The sequence below is a fragment of the Erythrolamprus reginae genome, chromosome 1, assembly GCF_031021105.1.
Source record: "Erythrolamprus reginae isolate rEryReg1 chromosome 1, rEryReg1.hap1, whole genome shotgun sequence".
In the NCBI taxonomy this organism is placed as follows: Eukaryota; Metazoa; Chordata; class Lepidosauria; order Squamata; family Dipsadidae; genus Erythrolamprus; species Erythrolamprus reginae.
In genome coordinates this window covers 403,091,026-403,116,479 of record NC_091950.1, presented here as the reverse complement: position 1 = coordinate 403,116,479, position 25,454 = coordinate 403,091,026, and the positions used below count along the sequence as shown (strand labels likewise).

General features: G+C 47.9%; 1 protein-coding gene across 1 annotated transcript in view; it reads left to right on the top strand.

Annotated features, from left to right (window-relative positions):
• The window catches only part of RPAIN (RPA interacting protein), a 29,501-nt gene that overhangs the window by 1,950 nt on the left and 2,097 nt on the right, over positions 1–25,454 (top strand). The window contains exons 2-6 of the mRNA XM_070735173.1: positions 1,149–1,334; positions 14,187–14,241; positions 15,158–15,272; positions 21,868–21,931; positions 24,681–24,815. Of these exons, the coding sequence (XP_070591274.1) occupies positions 1,149–1,334; positions 14,187–14,241; positions 15,158–15,272; positions 21,868–21,931; positions 24,681–24,815 (555 nt within the window). The remainder of the gene's footprint in view (positions 1–1,148; positions 1,335–14,186; positions 14,242–15,157; positions 15,273–21,867; positions 21,932–24,680; positions 24,816–25,454) is intronic.

Below are 25,454 nucleotides of genomic sequence, written 5' to 3'. Positions count from 1 at the left end.
AACAAGGAGAGGAGCAACTTAGAACTAGGGAGAAATTTCCTGAGAGTTAGAACAATCAGTGGCCCAGAGTACTTGCCTCCTGAAGTTGTGAATGCTCCAACACTGGAAGTTTGGATCACCATTTGTCTGAAGTGGTGTAGGGTTTTTTGCCTGAGTAGGGGCTTGGACTAGAACAGGGGTACACAAACCCCAGTCTGTGAACTGCCATGGGGCCACAGTGTTGTGGTTAGCTCTGGCCCAGCTCCTGCCCCAAGGACTGTGGATGTGGGGGAGACATCCACATGCTGTAGGCCTGTTTTGCCCCCGGTGGCATCTGATGATGAAGGCTCCTCTGACCAAGAAGACATGAGTGATAGGAGGAGAGTGTGGCAGACAGCTCAGAAGGAGATCAATTATCTAGCTCCTCCTTGGATTCAGAACAAGAGTTAATGATACAGCCACGCATGCGGAGAGCGATGCATAGGCAACAACAACTGAGAGATTATTATCAAAGAAAATAAAGCCACCTGTGGTTGGGTAATTAGTGAGGCTGCTATAAATAGCAGCCTGTGGGTTTGGCCATTGTGGAGGATTATCTGATCCTTGTGTTTCGTGACTGCTTTACTGACTTTGACCTTTTGTGTGCTGATTTTTCCCCCACTTTGAAACTAAACCAGAGCAAAGTGTGTTTCACTTTGTGAAAGAAGAAGGACTGTGAATTGCCTCACAGCTGCAAGCTAAGTATCTCAGAACTGATAAGGGACTTGTACAAATTACCAGTTTGTTTGGAGACCAGTGCTCTTTGCTATACCAAAAGAGGGCTTGGTTTGAGTGAATTTTCATTATAAAGAACATTGTTTTGAATTTTCAAACGTGTGTGTGTCTGAAATTTGTACCTGTGAATTTTTGGGAAGAGTGTACCAGAGAGCCCGACAGAATACACAGCATGCCAGCAACTGGGCCACGCAGACAAGCAAAGCCCCATCCATGGGATACAGGCAGCATACAAAACCATGCATCCTTAGGTCTGCAGAAAATTCTCCATGGAACCAGTTCCTGGTGCCCAAATGTTTGGGAGCCATTGGACTGGAAGACCTCCAAGATCCCCTCCAACTCTGTTCTAGCTCAGGGTTAACTGCTGACATGAAGTTATTTTTTTCTTTCTTTAGCGCTGTGTGGACAGACTGAAAAGTAGTCGGGCCAAGTTGCTGGAAAGATATCGTCAAGTGGGAGAAAATGGAGCGAGTAGACCAAATAAAGCTTTGCTGGTACAGGAGGTGATGGAAGTTGAGTGGAAAGCTTTGCAGGCTGTGGATTCTCAGCTACCCTCTCTCAGAAAGCAAGATTCTTCCCAGGTTAGTGCCATACGAAGAGGTTTGGGGGGAGAGCGTCCATGTTCTCATAGCAGTTTTTCAACTTTAGTAACTTCAAGTGTGGACTTCAACTCCCAGAACTCCTCAGCCATGCTGGCTAAGAAACTTTGGGAGATGAAGTTCACAGGTCTTCGAGCTGTCGAGAAACAGTGCCTTAAAGCAGAGGTCCCCAACCTTTTTTGCACCAGGGACTGGCTTTAAGCTAGATCAGTTTTCCACGGCCCGGTGGGGGGGGGGGGGGCTTTGGTCAAATGGGGGTGGGGTTATGGAGGGGTGGAGCTTAGTGACGCAGCCCTCCACACTTCTCCACAGGGCGGGGAGAATCAGGAGGCTCCTTTGGCGGCTGGGGGCTGCCTGGCTTTGTGATTTTGGCTGGGGGGGGGAGTTAGGAAGGTCCTACTTCTCCCTCCCCCAGCCAAAAATTCAAAGCCTATCTGCTGGATACGGGCGATGAGTGGGACAGAGCGGCGCGGAAGCCTCTTGCAGCAGCTGCCACGGCCACCGGCTTCAGCGCCGCTCGTCCCGCTCATCGCCCGTATCCAGCAGATAGGCTTTGAGTTTTTGGCTGGGGGGGGGAGAAGTAGGACCTTCCTAACTCCCCCCCAGCCAAAATCACAAAGCTAGGCAGCCCCCAGCCGCCAAAGGAGCCTCCTGATTCTCCCCGCCCTGCCCGACGCCCCACCCTGTCCTGCATAATGTCCTCTGCTGGGAGGGCAGCGGCGCCGCGGACCGGCTGGAAAACCCCAACGGCTCGGTCCCGGTCCGCGGACCGGCGGTTGGGGACCTCTGCCTTAAAGGGACCAATAGTCTTTTCTGATGTCTTCATGCAATGCTTGTTGTAGGTAGGGCCAAAAACTAGGCACAAAGTTTCACAAGATGTAATTATCACACTTGCAAATGTGGGGCATCTCTTTTCAGATAGGACCAATTTCAAAGGTTTATTTTTTATTTTACATTGGTTTGAAATGGTGGTTTTGGGGCTGGAAAGTATGTCTTGTTCTTTCTTGAATAGCAATACATGTGAATATGTTTTACATATACAGTGGTACCTCAAGATACGAACCCCTCGTCTTACGAACAACTCGAGATACGAACCCGGGGTTCAGAAAAAATTTGCCTCTTCTTACGAAGTTTTTTCATGTTACGAACGCCAAACCCGAACTTCCGGGTTAGGCGTTCAGCTTCAGGAGACGGCTGGGAAGCCGCCCGGCTGTTTTAAAAGGTCACAGCCGGGCTGGAGGGCTTCCCAGCAACCTCCCGAACCCCGAACTTTAGCCAAACTTCAGGGTTCGGGGTTCGGGAGGTTGCTGGGAAGCCCCCCAGCCCGGCTGTGACCTTTTAAAACAGCCGCGCGGCTCCCCAGCAGTCTCCGAACGCAGAACGCAGTTTGCTCTCCGGAACCGGGAAGTTTGGCAAAATTTCGGGGTTCCGGAGGCTGCTGGGAAGCCCCGCAGCCCGGCTGTCACAACAACCGGGAGGCTTCCGCCTTTGGGTTTTCGGCTCGGGGGAGCAGGAGGACCTTCCTAACTCCCTCCTCCCCAGCCGAAAACACAAAGGCGGTCTGATGCCGCCCCGCTTGAGCCAGGAGGCATTCAGGGCGTGGAGGGTTTCTTAGCTTTCCTCTTCCCCATTCTCCGTGAAAGCTGGAGGACAAATAGAGAAGAAACGGTGAAGAGAAAAGCCTCCTTGAAAGGTTGAGGACACATGGAGAGCAAACTGGGAAGAGGAGAGGTGAAAAACCTTCCATGAAAGGTTGGGGACACATGGAGATCAAACTGGAAAGAGGAGAGGTGAAAAACCCTCCGTGAAAGGTTGGGGACACATGGAGATCAAACTGGGAAGAGGAGAGGTGAAAAACCCTCCGTGAAAGGTTGGGGACACATGGAGATCAAACTGGGAAAAGGAGAGGTGAAAAACCCTCCGTGAAAGGTTGGGGACAAATGGAGATCAAACTGGGAAGAGGAGAGGTGAAAAACCCTCCGTGAAAGGTTGAGGACACATGGAGATCAAACTGGGAGATCAACCTTTCAAGGAGGGTTTTTCACCTCTCCTCTTCCCAGTTTGCTCTCCATGTGTCCTCAACCTTTCACAGAGGGTTTTTAACCTCTCCTCTTCCCAGTTTGCTCTCCATGTGTCCTCAACCTTTCACAGAGGGTTTTTCACCTCTCCTCTTCCCAGTTTGCTCTCCATGTGTCCTCAACCTTTCACGGAGGGTTTTTCACCTCTCCTTTCCCAGTTTGCTCTCCATGTGTCCTCAACCTTTCACGGAGGGTTTTTCACCTCTCCTCTTACCAGTTTGATCTCCATGTGTCCCCAACCTTTCACGGAGGGTTTTTCACCTCTCCTCTTCCCAGTTTGATCTCCATGTGTCCCCAACCTTTCACGGAGGGTTTTTCACCTCTCCTCTTCCCAGTTTGCTCTCCATGTGTCCCCAACCATTCACGGAGGGTTTTTCACCTCTCCTCTTCCCAGTTTGCTCTCCATGTGTCCTCAACCTTTCACGGAGGGTTTTTCACCTCTCCTCTTCCCAGTTTGATCTCCATGTGTCCTCAACCTTTCACGGAGGGTTTTTCACCTCTCCTCTTCCCAGTTTGCTCTCCATGTGTCCCCAACCATTCACGGAGGGTTTTTCACCTCTCCTCTTCCCAGTTTGATCTCCATGTGTCCCCAACCTTTCACGGAGGGTTTTTCACCTCTCCTTTCCCAGTTTGCTCTCCATGTGTCCTCAACCTTTCACGGAGGGTTTTTCACCTCTCCTCTTCCCAGTTTGCTCTCCATGTGTCCTCAACCTTTCACGGAGGGTTTTTCACCTCTCCTCTTCCCAGTTTGCTCTCCATGTGTCCCCAACCATTCACGGAGGGTTTTTCACCTCTCCTCTTCCCAGTTTGCTCTCCATGTGTCCTCAACCTTTCACGGAGGGTTTTTCACCTCTCCTTTCCCAGTTTGATCTCCATGTGTCCCCAACCTTTCACGGAGGGTTTTTCACCTCTCCTCTTCCCAGTTTGCTCTCCATGTGTCCTCAACCTTTCACGGAGGGTTTTTCACCTCTCCTCTTCCCAGTTTGATCTCCATGTGTCCCCAACCTTTCACGGAGGGTTTTTCACCTCTCCTCTTCCCAGTTTGCTCTCCATGTGTCCCCAACCATTCACGGAGGGTTTTTCACCTCTCCTCTTCCCAGTTTGCTCTCCATGTGTCCTCAACCTTTCACGGAGGGTTTTTCACCTCTCCTCTTCCCAGTTTGATCTCCATGTGTCCTCAACCTTTCACGGAGGGTTTTTCACCTCTCCTCTTCCCAGTTTGCTCTCCATGTGTCCCCAACCATTCACGGAGGGTTTTTCACCTCTCCTCTTCCCAGTTTGCTCTCCATGTGTCCCCAACCTTTCACGGAGGGTTTTTCACCTCTCCTTTCCCAGTTTGCTCTCCATGTGTCCTCAACCTTTCACGGAGGGTTTTTCACCTCTCCTCTTCCCAGTTTGCTCTCCATGTGTCCTCAACCTTTCACGGAGGGTTTTTCACCTCTCCTCTTCCCAGTTTGCTCTCCATGTGTCCCCAACCATTCACGGAGGGTTTTTCACCTCTCCTCTTCCCAGTTTGCTCTCCATGTGTCCTCAACCTTTCACGGAGGGTTTTTCACCTCTCCTTTCCCAGTTTGATCTCCATGTGTCCCCAACCTTTCACGGAGGGTTTTTCACCTCTCCTTTCCCAGTTTGCTCTCCATGTGTCCTCAACCTTTCACGGAGGGTTTTTCACCTCTCCTCTTCCCAGTTTGATCTCCATGTGTCCCCAACCTTTCACGGAGGGTTTTTCACCTCTCCTCTTCCCAGTTTGCTCTCCATGTGTCCCCAACCATTCACGGAGGGTTTTTCACCTCTCCTCTTCCCAGTTTGCTCTCCATGTGTCCTCAACCTTTCACGGAGGGTTTTTCACCTCTCCTCTTCCCAGTTTGATCTCCATGTGTCCTCAACCTTTCACGGAGGGTTTTTCACCTCTCCTCTTCCCAGTTTGCTCTCCATGTGTCCCCAACCATTCACGGAGGGTTTTTCACCTCTCCTCTTCCCAGTTTGCTCTCCATGTGTCCCCAACCTTTCACGGAGGGTTTTTCACCTCTCCTTTCCCAGTTTGCTCTCCATGTGTCCTCAACCTTTCACGGAGGGTTTTTCACCTCTCCTCTTCCCAGTTTGCTCTCCATGTGTCCTCAACCTTTCACGGAGGGTTTTTCACCTCTCCTCTTCCCAGTTTGATCTCCATGTGTCCCCAACCTTTCACGGAGGGTTTTTCACCTCTCCTCTTCCCAGTTTGCTCTCCATGTGTCCCCAACCATTCATGGAGGGTTTTTAACCTCTCCTCTTCCCAGTTTGATCTCCATGTGTCCTCAACCTTTCACGGAGGGTTTTTCACCTCTCCTCTTCCCAGTTTGATCTCCATGTGTCCTCAACCTTTCACAGAGGGTTTTCCACCTCTCCTCTTCCCAGTTTGATCTCCATGTGTCCTCAACCTTTCACGGAGGGTTTTCCACCTCTCCTCTTCCCAGTTTGCTCTCCATGTGTCCTCAACCTTTCACGGAGGGTTTTTCACCTCTCCTTTTCCCAGTTTGCTCTCCATGTGTCCTCAACCTTTCAAGGAGGCTCTTCTCTTCACCGTTTCTTCTCTATTTGTCCTCCAGCTTTCACGGAGAATGAGGAAGAGGAAAGCTAAGAAACCCTCCACGCCCTGAATGCCTCCTGGCTCAAGCTGGCGGCATCAGACCGCCTTTGTGTTTTCGGCTTGGGGAGGAGGGAGTTAGGAAGGTCCTCCTGCTCCCCCCGAGCGGAAAACCCAAAGGCGGAAGCCTCCCGGTTGTTGTGACAGCCGGGCTGCGGGGCTTCCCAGCAGCCTCCCGAACCCCGAAATTTTGCAAAACTTCCCAGTTCCGGAAGCTGCTGGGAAAGCCCCCCCCCCCTATTTTAAAAGGTGACAGCCAGCCGGCAGCGGTTTTTTGCGGTTTTTTTTTTCTTGTTGCACGGATTAATTGACTTTACATTGTTTTCTATGGGAAACAATGTTTCGTCTTACGAACCTTTCGTCTTACGAACCTCCCCCTGGAACCAATTAGGTTCGTATCTTGAGGTACCACTGTATGTTTTTCTTATTAAACAAAAAGGAAACATTCTCTGCTTATTTGTAGAAGTTAACTTTGCATATGAGGCTTTTAAAATGATTTATAAAACAATTTCAAGATCATTTGAAAAAATAAGCGGTGGGGTTTACTTTTAATATTTTATAATAGTTTATATTTTATCGATTTCATTATAATTTCTTTGTTGTGAGCTGCTCAGTCATTGAGAATCAGATAGCTGATACATTTAATACATTATTATTATTTTGAAACTCCAAAAACACTAACTTTTGAAGCAGTCATCATTTAGATGGGTGGAAGAAATGAATGCTCAATTGGTGCTATGCAGAAAGCACGTAACCTTCCATTCCTTATAGAAAAACTGTGCTAGAAACACACTTTATTTTTTAAAAAAAAACAACACAATCATTCTACCATTGCCAGAATGCATTGTTGCAATAATTCTGAGCTTGACCTAAAAGTATACCTTATAGTAGGGATCCCCAACCTGTGGCCTACTGCTTGGGACAGGGAGGAACGCAGTGGGGTAGCTCCACCCCAGAGCACCCAATTTGCACTGAAAGATGTTGAAAGAAAAGGCAGGGCGTCCTGCATAAGCCACCATGGCCAGTGTCGTATTAAAATTTTTGGTACCCCTTCACCAGCCTGCAGCCTATTTGCAATTGTGAGAGGAGGGCCTGCACATATGTGTGCAAAGCCTGAGACACAACTGTGGGAGGTGCCAGCACTCACAGCTCCATTCGCACGAGCGGAAGGCTCACAGCCTCACTTGTGTGGGCACCGGTGCTCTCAGCCCCCCTTGCATGAATATGGACACCAACACTTGTGCGAACATGCACACCTACCCTTCACACAAAATCATTCCCCCCTTAATCCCCCTCTCCCGCACTGGGCCACCAATTCAGAAATTTTAGGGAACAATTCCAGCGTTCCAGCTTCTTGAATGATGGGAAGGTTTTTACTTAGAACTCACCCTCGTGTTCTGAGACACCTTGGTAAATAGAGCCTAATTATGTTCAGAAGCTCACTACCATGGAGTGGTCCTGGGCAAACATCTGTTTCCAGTCTTGATTTTGGAGACAGGACGTATGAAATGGAAGCAGTCCTAAGCGTGTCTCTCCCGCATGTACCATTTCCCTTTCTTAAATATTAGGACTAAAACAGTGATGACAAACCTGTGGCACACATTCCACAGGTGGCACGCAGAGCCATGTCTGATAGCACACAAGCCGTTGCCCTAACTCAGCTCCAATGTGCATGTGTGCGCCGGCCAGCAGATTTTCGATTTTGCACAGAGATTCTGGGAGGGTATTTTTGCCCTTTGGAGGGCCTTCGAGGGGGGCAGTAGAAGTCTATCTATCTGTCTGTCTGTCTATCTATCTATACCTACCTACCTATCGATCTATCTATACCTACCTACCTACCTATCTATCCCTGTCTGTCTGTCTATCTATCTATCTGATTTGTATGCCGCCCTTCTCCGAAAACTCGGGGCGGCCTTCCTCAAGCTCCAAGAAAACCTCTGGAGCCCGGGGAGGGCCAAAAATGGACCTATTGGATCAACCTGGAGTTGGGAAATGGGGGAACAAGGGGGATCATGTGCACAGGCAGGGGGGAGGAGAAGCACCAGGGAATCATACGCGCATGTGCAGGGGGCATTGAATTATGGATGTGGGCACTCGCACATGCGCATAGTGTGCACACAAGTGTTTTTGACACCAGAGGGAAAAAGGACCGTTGAACTTACCTGAACGGTCTTCTCGATGCACTGCAAGGAGAGTCCAAGATGGGTAATTCTACAGTCTGATTGGTCGGGACTGAGTTTAATTTAAATATTAGGCATGCACCGCCCCCTTAGCCCTCCAGTCTAAAAGAAACGAAGGAGCAGTAAAGCCAACAAACATTTATTGAAACATTCAAGATAACTAGAAATATAATAAAAACAAGCACAACCTTCCAACAGTAACCCCGGTCCCGAATTCGGGCGGGTTTGGACTCTCCTTGCAGTGCATCGAGAAGACCGTTCAGGTAAGTTCAACGGTCCTTCTCCAATGCACTTGCAAGGAGAGTCCAAGATGGGATATACCCAAGATATTAACCAAGGGAGGGAGAAGGTCGGACCGGGGGCTCTGAAAAGGAACACACTCGCTGTAATACCCTCCTCCCAAAAGCTGCTTCCGTGGAAGCAAAGGAGTCAATTCGATAATGTCTGACAAATGTGGACGGAGCCGCCCAAGTGGCCGCCCTACAAATGTCCTCTAGTGAAGCCTGAGTCCTCCAGGCCGCTGTAGTGGCTGTACTGCGTGTAGAATGTCCAGTAAGTCCCTGTGGTACAGGGGATCCCTTAGTCCGGTAAGCCTCCTTGATGCATTCACACAACCAGCGGCTTATAGTCCTAGAGGAGACTTTGGTGCCCAAGGTTCTAGTTGCAAAGGACACGAATAAAGCCTCCGATATCCTGAATTCCTGAGTCCTGCAGATATAAATTTTCAAAGCTCGTCTCACATCGAGCTTATGCCACCGCAGCTCCGAAGGGTGAGTCCCCTTGGCACAGAAGTCCGGTAGCACTATCTCCTGCGCCCTGTGAAAGGTAGAGTTGATTTTTGGAAGAAAAGCTGGGTCCAGTCTCAAGACCACCCTATCGGGGTGAAACCTGCAGAGGTCCTCTCTGGTGGAGAAAGCTGCAATCTCATAGACCCGCCTGGCAGATGTGATCGCCACCAAGAATGCTGTCTTGAGAGTCAATATCCTGAGTGGTACATGGCGAAACGGCTCAAATGGAGGACCAGTTAAGGCGTGTAACACCAAAGACAAATCCCAGGAAGGGAACCGATGTACCGGTGGAGGCCTGATGTTGGTGGCCCCTTTCAGGAAGTCCCTGATCCAAGGATGTCTGGTGAGGGGGCGGTAACTGTCTCCTCCTATTATCGTGGATAAAGCGGCCACATGCCGGCGCAACGTGTTTGGCGCGACACCTTTATCCAAGCCAGCCTGAAGAAAGCTTAAGACTATGAGAGGGGAGGCCTTTTGTGGATCCACCTCCCGTTCCTCACAGAACTTGCAAAAGGAAGCCCAGGTCGCTTGGTAAATTCTTCTTGTCGAAGGTCTGCGAGCAGCCTGAATTGTGTCGATGACTGTGTCTGGCAAATTCTGGCGTTTTAGATGTTGCCGCTCAATCGCCACACGGTCAGCTGCCACCACTGAGGCTCTGGATGTGATATCGAGCCCTGGGAGAGGGAGATCCGACGATCCGGGATCCTCCAGTGGGGTGACACTGATAGTTGCATCTGGTCGCTGGAAATGCGTACAGAAGTCCTGGTGGCCACTGTAGTCGAAGAGCGTCTACCCCCTCCGCACCCGGGGTCGGGAAGCGGGAGAAGAAACGTGGGAGCTGAGAGTTGCTTCGAGTAGCAAACAGGTCCAAGACTGGCCTCCCAAACCTCTGAACAATGTCCAGAAAAACTGCGGGATCCAGCTGCCACTCCCCTGGGTCCAAGGTCTCCCGGCTCAGCCAGTCCGCGCACACATTCTCCACCCCCGAGATGTGCTCCGCTGACAGGGAAGCCGGATTGGTCTCCGCCCACCTGAGCAGGGACTCCGACTCCCTCATCAGTCATCGAGACCGTGTCCCCCCTTGTCTGTTGATGTGAGACCGGGTGGAGACGTTGTTGGTCAGAACTAGGACATGCTGACCCCTTACCAGGTCTGCGAAACTGAGGAGAGCCAAGGAAACCGCCTTCAGCTCCAGAAAGTTGATGTTGACATCCCTCAGGTCCGATGGATCCCAAAGGCCCTGGGCCAAATTTGAGGAAAGATGAGCTCCCCACCCAGTCAAGCTGGCGTCTGTTGTCACCGTAAGAAGGTATCGTTCCAGAAATAGGGAACCCCTTGTTAGAGCTGGGGAAACCCACCACTGTAAGGACCTTCGAACCCTCGAGTCGAGATGCACCTGTAGGTGAGAGTGGCTGGTCTTCTTCCTTTGGAATGGCAAGAGGAACCACTGGAGAGGACGTAGGTGATACCTGGCCCATGGAATGATATCGATACATGAAACCAGCGTACCGAGTACCTTGGACAGGAAGGAGAGCTTGGGGTATTGTTGCGATGCCAAGACACGAACGAGCTCCCTGATGGTGGACTGTCTCTCCTGGGACAGGAAGACAAGGCCCCTCCTGGAATCTATGATGGTTCCCAGGTGAGCAAGCCGAGTCGTGGGAGTCAAGTGGCTCTTGTCGAAGTTGACCGAAAAGCCATGATCCTGAAGCGTCTGGATCGTTAGATGTAAGTCCTGATATGCAAGGTCTCTTGTCCTGGACAGAATCACGATGTCGTCCAGGTAGGCCATCAGGCGCACCGATTGATGCCTGAGACCGGCCGTGAGGACATCCAGCAGCTTCGTGAATGATCTTGGGGCCGATGAAAGCCCAAAAGGCATGGCCCTGTACTGAAAATGGGCCCCATCCAGGCTGAAGCGCAGATATTGTCGGTGAGGCGGAAAAATGGGGACATGGAGGTAGGCCTCCTTTAGGTCTATGGATGTCATGTAGTCCCCCTGCCTGATGGCTGCCAGAATGGACCTTAGAGAATGCATTTTGAACCTCCTGTACTTGACATAAAGGTTCAATCTCCGAAGGTTCAGTATGAGACGTACCCCTCCTGATGACTTCGGGACCAGGAAGATTGCTGAGTAGAACCCCATACCCTGTTGGGGTAGAGGGACTTCCTCGATGGCTCCTATCTCCAACAGGTGAGACACCTCTTGGTACAGAAGCCTCTTCTTGGGAATGTCCAAGGGAGCACGACAAGGCAAATAGCGGCAAGGTGGAGGGCGAAGAAACTCGATCCTCAGACCTTCTGAGACCGTGGCAGCCGCCCATGGGTCCGAGGAGGTGTTTGTCCAGATGTCTGAGAAATGTATTAGCTTGCTGCCCAAGGGGGTATCCACAGGAAAGTCATTTGGTCTTTCTGAACCCCCTGCTGGAACCTCTAAAGGGGCGGCGGCCTTGGAAGGACCTGTTGCGATCAAATTGCGGGGTCCTGTCCGAAGGAAAGGAACCTTGTCCGAAGGATCCTGGAAAGTAGGACCTCGACCCTTGGTTGTTGGTCGAGGCAGAGTCATTCCGAAAGGGCTGCCTCCGTTGGTAGGGGGTAAAGCGCCTTCCCTGCTTCTTGCTGGAGCTGGGCATAACCTTTTTCTTGTCCCTGTCCTCCACTAATACATCGTCCAAGACCTCTCCGAAGAGTTTCTTGCCCTTGAACGGTGAAGAAGCAAGGGCCCATTTAGATTTTACATCGGCCTGCCAATTCCGCAACCAAATGAGCCTGCGGGAGGCGACCGACGACGCCATTGCTCTAGATGCGAACTTAGCCGCATTAACTGGCGTCCGCGGAAAATTCTGTGGCCGCCAACAGTTTGTTCAGGTCCTGGCGAAGTCTCGCATCTTGTGGATCCACTCTGGACTGGATCTCTTGTATCCAGATGATCGTAGCCCGATTAAAGAAAGAGGCCGCCGAAGCAGCCCTTACGGCCCAAGCCGCCATTTGATGAGCCCTGCGAACGACATTGTCCGCCCTTTTGTCCTCAGCCCTTAATCCCCCCTGAGACTCCGAAGGAACAAGGGCATTCGAGACCAAGCTGGTCACCGGCTTGTCCACCGTAGGTAGCTCCAAGAGATCTTCCATGGCCTGGTCAAAGGTGTAAAAGCGCTTGTCGAGATTAGACGGGCCCTGGGCTGTCGCAGGGCTCTCCCATGGGCGCTGCACTGTCTCCAGAAACAAGTGGGATCATGGCACATTGACAGTCTCCTGCTTTGGAAACACAAACAGGCCCCCTGTAGGCTGACCCAGTGCCGAAGGAGCCCCTTGACCTCCTTCTCCAGCCTGGTCAATGGTCATTTTCGCTTTGTTCAGCAAAATCCTGAAGAGGGAGGACCTGAACAGACTGGGCAACGCAGGTTGTTCAGGTGGCTGGTCATCTCCGGATAACTCATCGTCCGCCTCGCTGAATTCATCCCTGGAAAAGTCATCCTCATCCTTGGACTCCAGCATGGATTGAGTGGCTGGAGCTATCCAGGGGTCTCTGAATCTCGTTGGAGCAGGACCTGCTGGCAGCTGCTGTTGCTGAGCCACACTAGCCTGCCCCTGAGTGTATGCACTGACAATTAGGTCCTGCAGGGCCTGGGGCATACTCTGCCAGGCATCTTGTGCAGTGCGTAAGCCAGCAGCCGTGGGGGTGAATGTGGCTGCTTGTGTCTGCCCACCTTGTGGATGGATAGGCTGTAGAGCAGTGAAGGTGCAAGGCCACGCAGCTTGTCTTCCAAATGCAAAGGCCTCTGGCCTGGAAGAAGTGGAGGATTGGAAAGGCCTCTCTGGTGACCAATCCCTCTCTGAGGCCGAGCCTACAACCCCTGGTGTGAATATGGGGGAGACTGGCGGGGGGATGGCACCGAGAGGCTGAGCAGCAGAGGCAGAAGATCTTTGAGAGGCCTCTAACTGTTTCTCAAGCGCTTTGATGCGCTTCTCAGCTTCTCTGAGAGAAGCTCCCTTGGAGGGCTTGGATTTGGGAGCCCTCTCCTTGGGGGTACTGGGCCTGTTGGCATTGGCCTCCTCCCCGGCCTGGATTACTTGATCTGCCATGTGTCCAAATCAACTCACAATTAGCAATATGCGAAGAAAAAGACGTCTCTGCTAGCACACCACCGACAAGAGACACAATGACAGGGCTGAATTGCGCCTGCGTGTCTCCAAGCAGTATTACGGCCTGCTCCAAGCTGAGCCAATGAGGGAATCCCCCTACAACAGCTCTGGGAGGCAGCAGCCTGACGAGATTAATAACGGCCTGCTGCTATGGCAACCGCTGATACTTTTGGGCGCGAAGCAGCTCCCTCGGCCGGTCTCGCTTTAAAAATGGCCGCCGGGCCGTTGCCCCGGCAACCCTGGATACAATCGGGCGCATTATGAGCAGCCCGGTCCGTTGCGGCCTCCCAACATGGCCGCTGGGCCGTTGCTATGGGAATGGGCAGGAAGCCAAGCTCTCCCGCCCTCCGACTGTCTCTCGATCTCGGCGGCTCCCCCTCTGAGGCCTCGCCGACGCCGATCACTCCGGAGGCTCTCAGCTGACAGTCGGGTTCCACGGCGCTCACTAAGGTAGCGCGGAGCGGTGGGGGGGCGTCTGTAAAGCCCCTCACGGAGGCCCCTGTCCGAAATGACAGGCAGCCTTGTGACCTATTCGCCACGGGAGGGGCGGACCCCCCCGAGGCGTCAGTCACCCCCGAGGCTACCGGGCGCTACCACGGAGGCAGACAGCCCGGGAGCTCTCTCTGTCTCCCACAGGCCCTTTCCACAATGTGGGGAGAATCACAGAGGAGCAGCAGCTGACAGGGCAAACCCTCTGGAGGTTTAAACCCTGGCTGCCCGAGGAAATCCTTTCCCCCTGCTGCACCTGAAAGACAAAAGAAAAAAGAGAAAAAAATATTAGTAGTAAAATTTATTAATAAACATCATTTTTAATAAAAAACAGAAAAGGAGAACAAACTCAAAGTCCCTTTACTGCGACTGAGTTTTTAGACTGGGGGGCTAAGGGGGCGGTGCCTGCCTAATATTTAAATTAAACTCAGTCCCGACCAATCAGACTGTAGAATTACCCATCTTGGACTCTCCTTGGAGAAAGGTTCACCATTACTGAACTTGGACATTTAACTGGGTGTTCTTATCTTTAGATGCTTGAAGAACTGGCTGTATTGGATGAAATCCAGATGGAACTGATCTTGCAAGGTATCCAGGCTTATTTTTGACAACTGGCGCTTTAATTAATGCTTTTATTAAAGGACAGTGCATAGCTCACCTTGATAATTTTTTTTTAAAAAGCCAAGCAGGGTCAGCCAGGAGTTTTCTGGGGAATCATATATGGCTATATGTCCATCAGCAGTGCATGTTTGTAAACTGTGGGATGATAAAAGTGTGACTTAGAACGTGTTGATGGAAATGTATGATCAGCTCAAAATTAGCAACCCCTGCATCTTATAATATACTTGATTCAAAGACAGGTAAGACAAGTTTCAGTTTCCATATGAATGAAATGTATTGACCCAGAGAAGGCACTGTCAGTAAATTACTTCTAGTATGTCAGGAGGAAAGAGGAAAAAAACCAAGGTACATTTAAAATTAACAAAAACATGAAATAAAGCGAGAAAATTGGATATATTGCAGCTCAATATAGTTAAAATGTCGGTTTGGGGAGATCCGGATTCAATTCTACTCCGAGAAATGAAGTAAATTACTTTGTGGTGGCCACTCTATCTTAGCTCAACCTCCCTCAGTGTTGCTATTACAAGTAAAGAAATATAAAGATATATATATATATTCCAAACTTGCAAAGAACTGATAAATATTTATCTTGGAGTCCCTGAAGAAAACTGGAATAGAAAGCTGGAATAAAAATAAATAAAATATGTATTTTTATCCTGTTTTCATAAATAACTCAAGATGACCAACATTCCTAATAATCCCTCCTGCTGTTTTCTCCAGCACAACAACCCTGTGAGGTAGGTTGGATGGGGTCATATTAATCAGAAAGTGGATCAAAATCCAGATTTGTAAAGCGAGAAATTTTCAGCTCCATGGCTTCACTAGGAATTGAACTCTGTTTAAAAGATATTTAACCAATTAACAGCAATGTTCTCATTTACAGAACAGCTGGTCCTAGAAGAGTATGAGCAAAGCCTGAAGTTTGAGGAGGAATGCCTTAATGCAATGCTGGATGGGTTAGATGCAGAACACCGTATCATCTGTCCTATTTGTAGAAGGTGAATTGAATGGCTTGAGAAAAGCATCTTGTAAATCTTCGTTTCTGTGTGGTAACAGGCCACATGATTCCTTATTTATTGAAATTCTGCCTTTTATTATTTTTAGAAATAACTCAAGGTGTAGAATGTGTATAGAGATCCTCAGCCCTACAGGTAGTGGTTGTCCCAAAGACGCCTTTGCAAAAGGCAACTGGACTTTGTTTTTCCTTGAAGAACTGAAAAAGATTCTTGGATAGAAACATAGAAGACTGACGGCAGAAAAAGACCTCATGGTCCATCTAGTCTGCCCTTATACTATTTTCTGTATTTTATCTTACCGTGTTTCCCCGATAGTAAGACAGTGTCTTACTTTCTTTTTACCCCCAAAAGCCCCACTAGGTCTTACTTTCGGGGTATGTCTTACATACCCCCCCCCCCCCGCCGTTTCCCGCCTCCACTCACCAAATTGACAGGGTGAAGTCGGGAAGACCCAGGGAAGGTTTCTTCGGCCGCCCAGCAGCTGATCTGCTCGGCAGCACGGCAGCAGCCCTGGCGGCGGTTCCCTCCGCTTTGACGGCGCTGGTCCGCTCGCTCGTCCCCGCAACCGACCCGCTTCCCCGACACGCGTCTGGAGGGGAGGAGCCGCTCTGCGCAGTTGGGCAGCCCTGCCTGCCGGAAAGGAGGCGGGCGAAGGAGGGCGCAGCTCCGCCCGCCCGCTTGGCTCGCTTCTACAACTTAGGACCAGCGCCATCCTTCGCCTCGCATTTCCGGGTTGGCGAGCCTGGATTGTTTTTCCTGCGAGCGCTGGTCCCCGCTAAGCCTTCTGCACCTGACTCGGCGAGGCGAGAGGGAAGAAGAAGCGCAAGTGGATGCGGAGCGCCCGGGAGGCATTTATCCTTCCTTCGCTCCGCATCCACTTGCGCTTCTCCTTCTTCCCTCTCGCCTCGCCGAGTCAGGCGCAGAAGGCTTAGCGGGGACCAGCGCTCGCAGGAAAAACAATCCAGGCTCGCCAACCCGGAAATGCGAGGCGAAGGACGGCGCTGGTCTGAAGTTGTAGAAGCGAGCCAAGCGGGCGGGCGGAGCTGCGCCCTCCTTCGCCCGCCTCCTTTCCGGCAGGCAGGGCTGCCCAACTGCGCAGAGCGGCTCCTCCCCTCCAGATGCGTGTCGGGGAAACGGGTCGGTTGCGGGGACGAGCGAGCGGACCAGCGCCGTCAAAGCGGAGGGAACCGCCGCCAGGGCGCCGCGAACTGCTCCAACGCCTCCCTCGCTTTTAGTACCGTGTTTCCCCGAAAGTAAGACATATGTCTTACTTTCGGGGTATGGCTTATATTAGCCGACCCCCCTGAAACCCCCCATATGTCTTACAATCGGGGGGGTCTTACTATCGGGGAAACACGGTAGGATGGATATACAGTATGTTTATCCCAGGCATGTTTAAATTCAGTTACTGTGGATTTACCAACCATGTCTGCTGGAAGTTTGGATCTACTACTCTTTCAGTGAAATAATATTTTCTCACGTTGCTTTTGATCTTTCCCCCAACTGACTTCAGATTGTGTCCCCTGTTCTTGTGTTCACTTTCCTATTAAAAACACTTCCCTCCTGGACCTTATTTAACTCTTTGACATATTTAACCCTGCTGTTCTGTTTCAAAAAAGGTACAAATCTTCTGTTCCCGGGTCACCCTGACCCGGACCGAAAACTCTTCATTTGCAGTGCTTATGTTTGGTCAATTTGAATACTTTTTTCACTTGGAAAGTATTGGTTTATTTTGCACATAAATATGCCTCCCCCCCCCGTTTTTGTGAATTTTTTTTAGGTTTATTGATAATTATGCCTGCAAAATACATTCTATTTTACTAAAGTTGGTGTGGGATTGGTAGCTTGAACATTTCTGAACATAATGATATGAAAATTGAACTGGAAAAATTGATGCATATTGGTTTATTTTGTTGATGAAATGCACGCCCCCCCCCCCGTTTTTTTAAAATAGTCTTCACTTTATGGATAGTTTTGCTAGCAAAATACATTCTATTTTACTAAAGTTGGTGTGGGATTGGTAGCTTGAACATTTCTGAACATAATGATATGAAAATTGAACTGGAAAAATTGATGCATATTGGTTTATTTTGCACATAAATGTATGCCTCCCCCCATGTTCAATTATTTCAATTTATATAAAAATTATGCTGTTAATTTCAAACTTACATACTTTTTTTTAGTAAAATGGATTTGTTTCATAAAATTAGTTCTCTGGCTACAATGTGGTTGATTTTCAAAAGGATATTCCAAATATTTCTAGCCAAATATGTATAAAAAGTGACAATAATGGCACACAGCAAGGCCGAGGGGGGGTGGTGTGGCCCTTTTGTGGCAAAAATAAACCAATAAGAACCATTTTTCCCAGTTCATTTATATTTTTCTTATATTCATAAATGTTCAATTTAGTATATCAAACCTTTTGGGGAGAAATTCCTTGGGGATTTGTAGCCTTAAAAAATAGAAATTGACACGAAATTTAGAAATGATGGGGGGAGGGGCTTTTTGATCAAAATAAAAATATAAGTCTCAATTTTTCTAGTTCAATTTTCATATCATTATGTTCATAAATGTTCAAACTAGTTTTCCAGTTGAAAAAGTTTTCAAAAAGACCAAATTCAAGTACCTAAAAAAAATCATTTTGGTCCGGGGCTATATGACCCGAACAGACTAAACGTGACTTTTTTTTTGCCCAGAAAAAAAAATTTCTCCCCACCCCCACAAATAATTTTTTGATGATCAGCATTGTTAAATTGAGTAAATGAATGCCTAAGATTTTAAAGAATATTTCGGATTTGGAGCATAAGAAAATAAAAAGTGAAAATGGTTGCAAGCAGCTGAAGGGGGGGGAGGCCTTATTTCTGATGTTAAAAAACCAGTAAGAATCATTTTTTTCAGTTCCTTTATATTTTTCTTATATTCAGAAATGTTCAAGCTACCAATCCCACACCAACTTCAGTAAAATAGAATGCATTTTGCAAGCAAAACTATCCATAAATTGAAAACTTTCACAAAAACGGGGGGGGGGGGGGCTGCATTATATCAGCAAAATAAACCAATAAGATTTACTTTTTTCATTTCAATTTTCATATCATTGTGTGCAGAAATGTTCAGACTACTTTCCAAGTGAAAAAAGCTTTCAAAAAGACCAAACATAAGCACTGCAAATGAAGAGTTTTCGGTCCGGGTCAGGGTGACCCGGGAACAGAAGATTTTTAACTTTTTTTGCCTAGCAAAAACTAAGCCCCCCACCCACCCAAAAAAATTCTCATAGAGAGAACCCCTGAAATGATGAATAGTCATGAAATTTCAAGTTTCAGATATGCAGGGAAAATTTTTTACAGGGACTCAAACTTGGCTTCGGGTCAAATAGACCCGAAACAGAACAGCAGGGTTAAATGCTTCGATCATGTCCCCCCTTTTCCTTCTGTCCTCCAGACTATGCAGATTGAGTTCATTAAGTCTTTCCTGATACGTTTTATGCTTAAGACCTTCCACCATTCTTGTAGCCCGTCTTTGGACCCGTTCAATTTTGTCAATATCTTTTTGTAGGATGATACGTGAAAGATCTTCAAGGAAGAACAAAGTCCGGTTGCTTTTTTGTAAAAACACCTATGGGTCTATATGGAGAACATACGTAATGTTCCTTCCTGTTTTCCTTCACAACACCACCCTGAGAAGTGTGTGTTGGACTGAAAGTGACTGGCCCAAATTCACCCAGCCAACTTTTCTGCCTAGAATGGGACTAAAACCCACAATCTCCTGGTTTCCTAAATCAACACCTTGGCCACTACTCCAACACTGGACTGCTGTGTCAGATGTAGGTTCAGCTCAGAGGTGGGCTGCTAAGGGGGAACGGTGACGTGTGCTCGCCCCCATGGCTCTGAGTGCTAGCGGAGTCCAGCACAATTCTGCTACTGCACCTGTGCAGGTAACAAAATCGCACATGAAGCCGTAGCAGGTGCGCCCATGTTTTGGTGTGTTTTTTTGCTTCCGCGTGCACAAGTTATTTTTTTATGCCGACATTTTCTTTCTGCCATCTTCAGAGATAAGCAGAGACCCAAAATTTGGCTTTCCTTACTTGCATCCTAAAGGATGTTTTTCTTAACTAGTGGAATGTTTAGTATAAATATGGCAGTGTGGAGGGCTCCATATTCAGGATTTGATTTGATTTATTGGATTTGTATGCCGCCCCTCTCCGGACACTCGGGGCGGCTAACAATAATAAAAACAGTATACAAAGTAATCCAATAGTAAAAACGATTAAAAACCCACTAATATAAAAACCAACATACATACAGACATACCATGCATAAAATTGTAAAGGCCTAGGGGGAAAGAGTATCTCAGTTCCCCCATGCCTGACGGCAGAGGTGGGTTTTAAGGAGCTTACGAAAGGCAAGGAGGGTGGGGGCAATTCTAATCTCTGGGGGGAGTTGGTTCCAGAGGGCCGGGGCCGCCACAGAGAAGGCTCTTCCCCTGGGTCCCACCAAGCGGCATTGTTTAGTTGACAGGACCTGGAGAAGGCCCACTCTGTGGGACCTAACTGGTCGCTGGGATTCGTGCGGCAGAAGACGATCCCTGAGATAATCTGGTCCGGTGCCATGAAGGGCTTTATAGGTCATAACCAACAGTTTGAATTGTGACCGGAAACTGATCGGCAACCAATGCAGACTGCGGAGTGTTGGTGTAACATGGGCATATTTGGGAAAGCCCATGATTGCTCTCGCAGCTGCATTCTGCACGATCTGAAGTTTCCGAACACTTTTCAAAGATAGCCCCATGTAGAGAGTGTTACAGTAGTCGAGCCTCGAGGTGATGAGGGCATGAGTGACTGTGAGCAGTGACTCCCGGTCCAAATAGGGTTGCAACTGGTGCACCAGGCGAACCTGGGCGAACGCCCCCCTTGCCACAGCTGAAAGATGTTTCTCTAATGTGAGCTGTGGATCGAGGAGGATGCCCAAGTTGCGGACCCTCTCTGAGGGGTCAATGATTCTCCCCCCATAGCAAGTGCCTTCCATTCTTCTTTTCTGATTTTCCTTGCCAGGCTGTTCAATCAGTGGTTCATAGCTTAAAAAAACCCTAACTTCTGCAGGTCATGTTAATATGATGTTCTCTTTGTCAGGGTCCCAAGTAATAGAGCCATAACAAGCAAAACTCGGAGGCAGGTAGATTCCTCAAATAGCTTTATTGGATAGATCATATTGGCACAGATCTGGTGAAAACCGACTCTGAAGGTTCCCAGAGTTTCCATCTAATTAAAAGGAAACGTTTGTCACTGTTTCCTAAACAGTCACATGGTCCAATCACAGCAATGTCTGGTTGCCTGGTGACCTCATTCCTCCTTTCAGTGATTGGATGTGAGAATGTCCTTGGTTCCCAAGGGAAAGTATTTTATTTTGGCTATGAAGTCGCAGCTATCTCAACACCCAACACCCCCCCCCCCCCTTCAGCTCCAGTGGGGCAACACTGAAGCTGCAAAATGGCTTTGGTCAGATCAGCTTCATTGTTGACACTCTTCTTACTGACTTTTTTTTTTTGCATTTATTGCTTGACCAAGAAAATATTTTGTTCTTAGTTTTAGATCCCATAGCTGATTTCAACATCTGCAAATCCCAATTTCTCAACTGTTTTGACTTGTGAATAGGTTACTATTCATTATTCACTATGGCTTAGCTAGACATCAGAACCCACCTAAAAAAAATCAGTTAGACTGAATGCAATCAAGAAGTCTTCAAATATGCCTGCTTTTTCCTATTGATACATATAAGAATATATACATATAAAAATGCTTCCTTCAATCATTTGACCTCCTAATTGTAGACTTAAGTAGTTAACATTGGTTGCCGATCAGTTTCCGGTCACAATTCAAAGTGTTGGTTATGCCCTTCATGGCATCGGACCAGAATATCTCCGGACCGCCTTCGGCCGCATGAATCCCAACGACCAGTTAGGTCCCACAGAGTTGGCCTTCTCCGGGTCCCGTCGACTAAACAATGTTGTCTGGCGGGACCCAGGGGAAGAGCCTTCTCTGTGGCGGCCCCGACCCTCTGGAACCAACTCCCCCCCGAGATCAGAATTGCCCCCACCCTCCTCGCTTTTTGTAAGCTCCTTAAAACCCACCTGTTGTCAGGCATGGGGGAATTGAGATATTCCTTTCCCCCAGGCCTATACAATTTATGCATGGTATGTTTGTGTGTATGTTTGATTTTTAATAAGGGCTTTTAGCTATTTTAAATATTAGATTTGTTATATGCTGTTTTATTATTGTTGTTAGCCGCCCCGAGTCTACGGAGAGGGGCGTCATACAAATCTAATAAATAAAATAAGTAAATAAAAACAATTCATGGCATGTTTTAGCTACCGTTTCTGCAGAATATATAAATTGGACCCTAAAATTGTTTTTTGATATATCTAGTTTTAAGTAATTTTTCAAGGGAGTACAGTAGAATGCTTTTCTGATTTATTTAATGGCTTTTTACCTCCTTTTTCGTTCAATCTTCATATGTGATGCCTTTGATGGCAAGCTAGACAAATTACTTTTCATTTTCATCACTGCAATTCTCTCTGTGTCTAGGAGCAATCTCAGTGTGACTAGCAACATGGTTGCATGCCAGTGTGGACTCTGCATCAATAGCCTGGTAAGCAAATGTCAAGGAATTTCAGTATTTAAGCTTCTGCTTTGCATGCTTAAGTTTCCTGGGTTGATCACTTCTTCCTCACTTAAACTTATTTAGATATAAAGTTGTTGAAAAAGAGGCCTTTCAGTCTGATGTCCTGGAGGACCTGCTAGCCAGCTAAGTACATATAATTATCCTGGCCAACTGCTGTTCTCTTTTCAGCAAATCAACTTATTGTGACCTGTGTACCTTTTATCTCAAGAATTGTCATCTTCATCGACCAGCTTGTGTGTGCGTAGGAAGATGATTGATCTCTTAAATTCTTTTCCTGTTGGGTATTTTTCCTCCAGTTTTTGAGACAGTATTGTGAAGTTGGCCTATAGTAGTTGCTGAAGGGACATGGACAGAATGTGCTAATGATGCTGCATTAGACGGCCTTTGGTCAGATCTAGGATTTATTATCAAGTGGAATAACGCCAAAAAAAATGAAATACAGTGATCCCCCGGGTATTGAGATCCCGATCATTGCGAAACGGCTATATGGCGATTTTTGAACCCGGAAGTAAAAACACCATCTGCGCATGCGCGCCCTTTTTTCTATGGGCACGCATGCGTAGATGGCGCCGGGCAGATCAGCTGCTGGGCGGCTTCCCTGGGTCTTCCCCCTCTTGCTGGCGGGAGGGCGAGCGGCGGGCATCAGCGAGGAGTTTCCCCACCGCCCACGCAAACTCCTCGCTGCCGCTCGCCCGCCCTTCGCCCACCCACGCCGTTCGCTCGCGCCGCTTCCCAGCTGAGTCCTGAAGCGAATTGGCTTCAGGACTCAGCTGGGAAGCGGCGCGAGCGAACGGCGTGGGCGGGCGAAGGGCGGGCGAGCGGCAGCGAGGAGTTTGCGTGGGCAGTGGGGAAACCCCAATCTTCGGCTCCTCGCTGCTGTGGCGGAAGTAAAAACACCATCTGCGCATGCGCAGATGGTGTTTTTACTTCCGCAGCGCTACTTTGCGAAAAACCGGTCATTGCGAGGGGTCCTGGAACGGATCCCTCGCAATGATCGGGGGACCACTGTATAGGTGCTACTTCAACTTTGTTCAGTCATCATTTGAAGTTACAGTGGCACTAAATGGAGAGACTTACAACCGATTCCAAATTATGGCCTTTACAGTGCTTCTGTGGTCATGTGGTTAAAAGGTTCTTGAAGCCTACTTTCATTTATGACTCACAGGGTTGCTTCAACTCACCCCCCCCTCTTTAAAAAAAAAAGCCCCCCCTGCACTCTGTTAATAGTTCAAGCTTTCAATGTAAAAGTTAAAAGAAACAGTTTTTAATTAAAAGCAAACCCACAAAATACGCAGGACCTTTCTGGTTCAACACCAAAGTAACGATGCAAAGAAGAGTTCCTAACAATAAAATGGCTTGGATTGGATGTGGGCCCTTGGCTAATGACTAGTGGAATTCACTTAGCGAGTGCTATTGCTCAATTGTTTTCTGTTAGCCCCCCCCCTCCCAGGAAAAAGTAAACATTTTGCGCCCCAACTCCGCCAGGATGATTGTTTGCAATATTTGGCACATTTTCCCTGAAAAAAACCTATCAACGTGATTGAGGTATAAGGTTTTAAGTGACACCTTAATTTATTTGGCTTCATGCTGTCCTCTTCCAACATTTTTAGGCATAGTAAACATACTGGTCTTTACACGTCTCCCACCCTAGTCAGTGAAGCCAAGCGCTACATCCGCCCCGAGTTTTCGGAGAGGGGCGGCATATAAATCCAATAAAACTAAAACTTCCTCATCTTAGCTTTCGAGAGACTTACGTTTGTCTCATTATCTCTGTCTCTCTCCTCCTTTCTTTTCATCCGTGAAATATTTTTCCTCTTAAGGGTTTGTTATCTGCACTTCATATCTCCTGCCATGGGTTGTGAGCTGTTGTTCAGTGCAAAAAAACCCTACTCCCTGTGGCAAAAAAAGAGCAAGCAGCACATACCCTGGGTTTGTAAATTACTCAAGACCCACCTTTACCACCAGGCATGGGGGAGTTGAGACACCTTCCCCCAGGCTTTTTATATTTATGTTTGGTATGTATGTGCTGTTTGGTTTTTTAAATATGATAGGGTTTTTATGTGCTTCTTTTTAATATTAGATTTGTTCCACCATAATATTGTTTTTTTTACTATTGTTGTGAGCCGCCCCGAGTCTCCGGAGAGGGGCGGCATACAAATTAATAAATAATAATAATAATAATAATAATGATGATGATGATGATGCCCCCCCCCCCCAGCATCGCTCCACACACACCCGGGGGCCCCACCTCACTATTTGATAAGCACTGTGCTAAGCAATGTGATTGTAGTTTACGACTGCATTGCTTAAACAACGGGAATTCCAGTCCAAGTTGGGGTTGGAGGGCTACCTGTAAAATAAATAATAGAAGATACTGCCTTCATGTCCTGCTTATGAGCTTTCCATAGCAGGGGCCCCCAACCTTGGCAACTTTAAGACTTGTGGTCATCAACTCAGAGAATTCCTCAGCCAGCTTTGGTTGGTGACCCCTGTTCTATAGCATCTGGCTTGCCATAGTAGAAAGCAAGAGCGAGACCTTCAGCACTATTAAGAGCTGTTCTTAGAAAGTTATGGATGCAAGATGGCATCAGATTAAAAACCTATACTCTCCACCTGTGTTTATAGTAAGAAAAAAGGAGGGATTGGGGCTACTTGGCAACTGGACAAGCATGAACTTGACTCGTCCGCATAGAAATTTATTTTTTTCTCTTTTAAGGGCATGACTGAGGAAAAGCTCCAGTTACTCTTAGAAGAAGCCCTGGTGGAACACAACCAAAATTGCCATCACTGCCCTGAATTCACTGTAACTAATATGATGGAAGGAGAAGCCAATCTTCTTATGAGCTGTCAGGTAATCTTATTCAGTATCCAATTGTAGTGAAAACATTGCACTGAAAATTCACTCCAATAATTCCTCCCCCTCCCAAGAATTTTTACCACAAAAATCAGAAGCAGTTTTTTATACACAATATTGTGAATCCAATACTGACTTCATCCTTGAAAATCAAAGATGTCCCTGAGTTAAGCTCAAATATTTGTGGCTGCATCAATGCAGCTTTTTTGCCTCACCCAAGAAAACGCCTGAAATCAGCAATGGTTACTTTTTTGTCATCTTTTTATTCTGCTTAAAGTGACTAAAAAAATATTTTTTGTTATAAAAAAGTGGAAACACAAAGCAGAAAAGGTAGCTTAATCTTTCTGTAGAGCAGGAGTCTCCAACCTTGGCCACTTTCAGACTTACGGACTTCAATTCCCAGAGTTCCTCAGTCAGCTCTGGGAGCTTTGCTGGCTGAGGAACTCTGGGAGTTGAAGTCCACAAGTCTTAAAGTGGCCAAGGTTGGAGATCCCTGCTGTAGATTATCCGTTTTGCAAGCACTGGCCACAAAGAATGCTTTCCTTACTCATAACCATTAGAGGGAGAAAACCCCTCTAGATAGGGGCTGAGCTTTTCAAACTCAGAAGATATGTTTAAAGGCTTACATAATGTTGC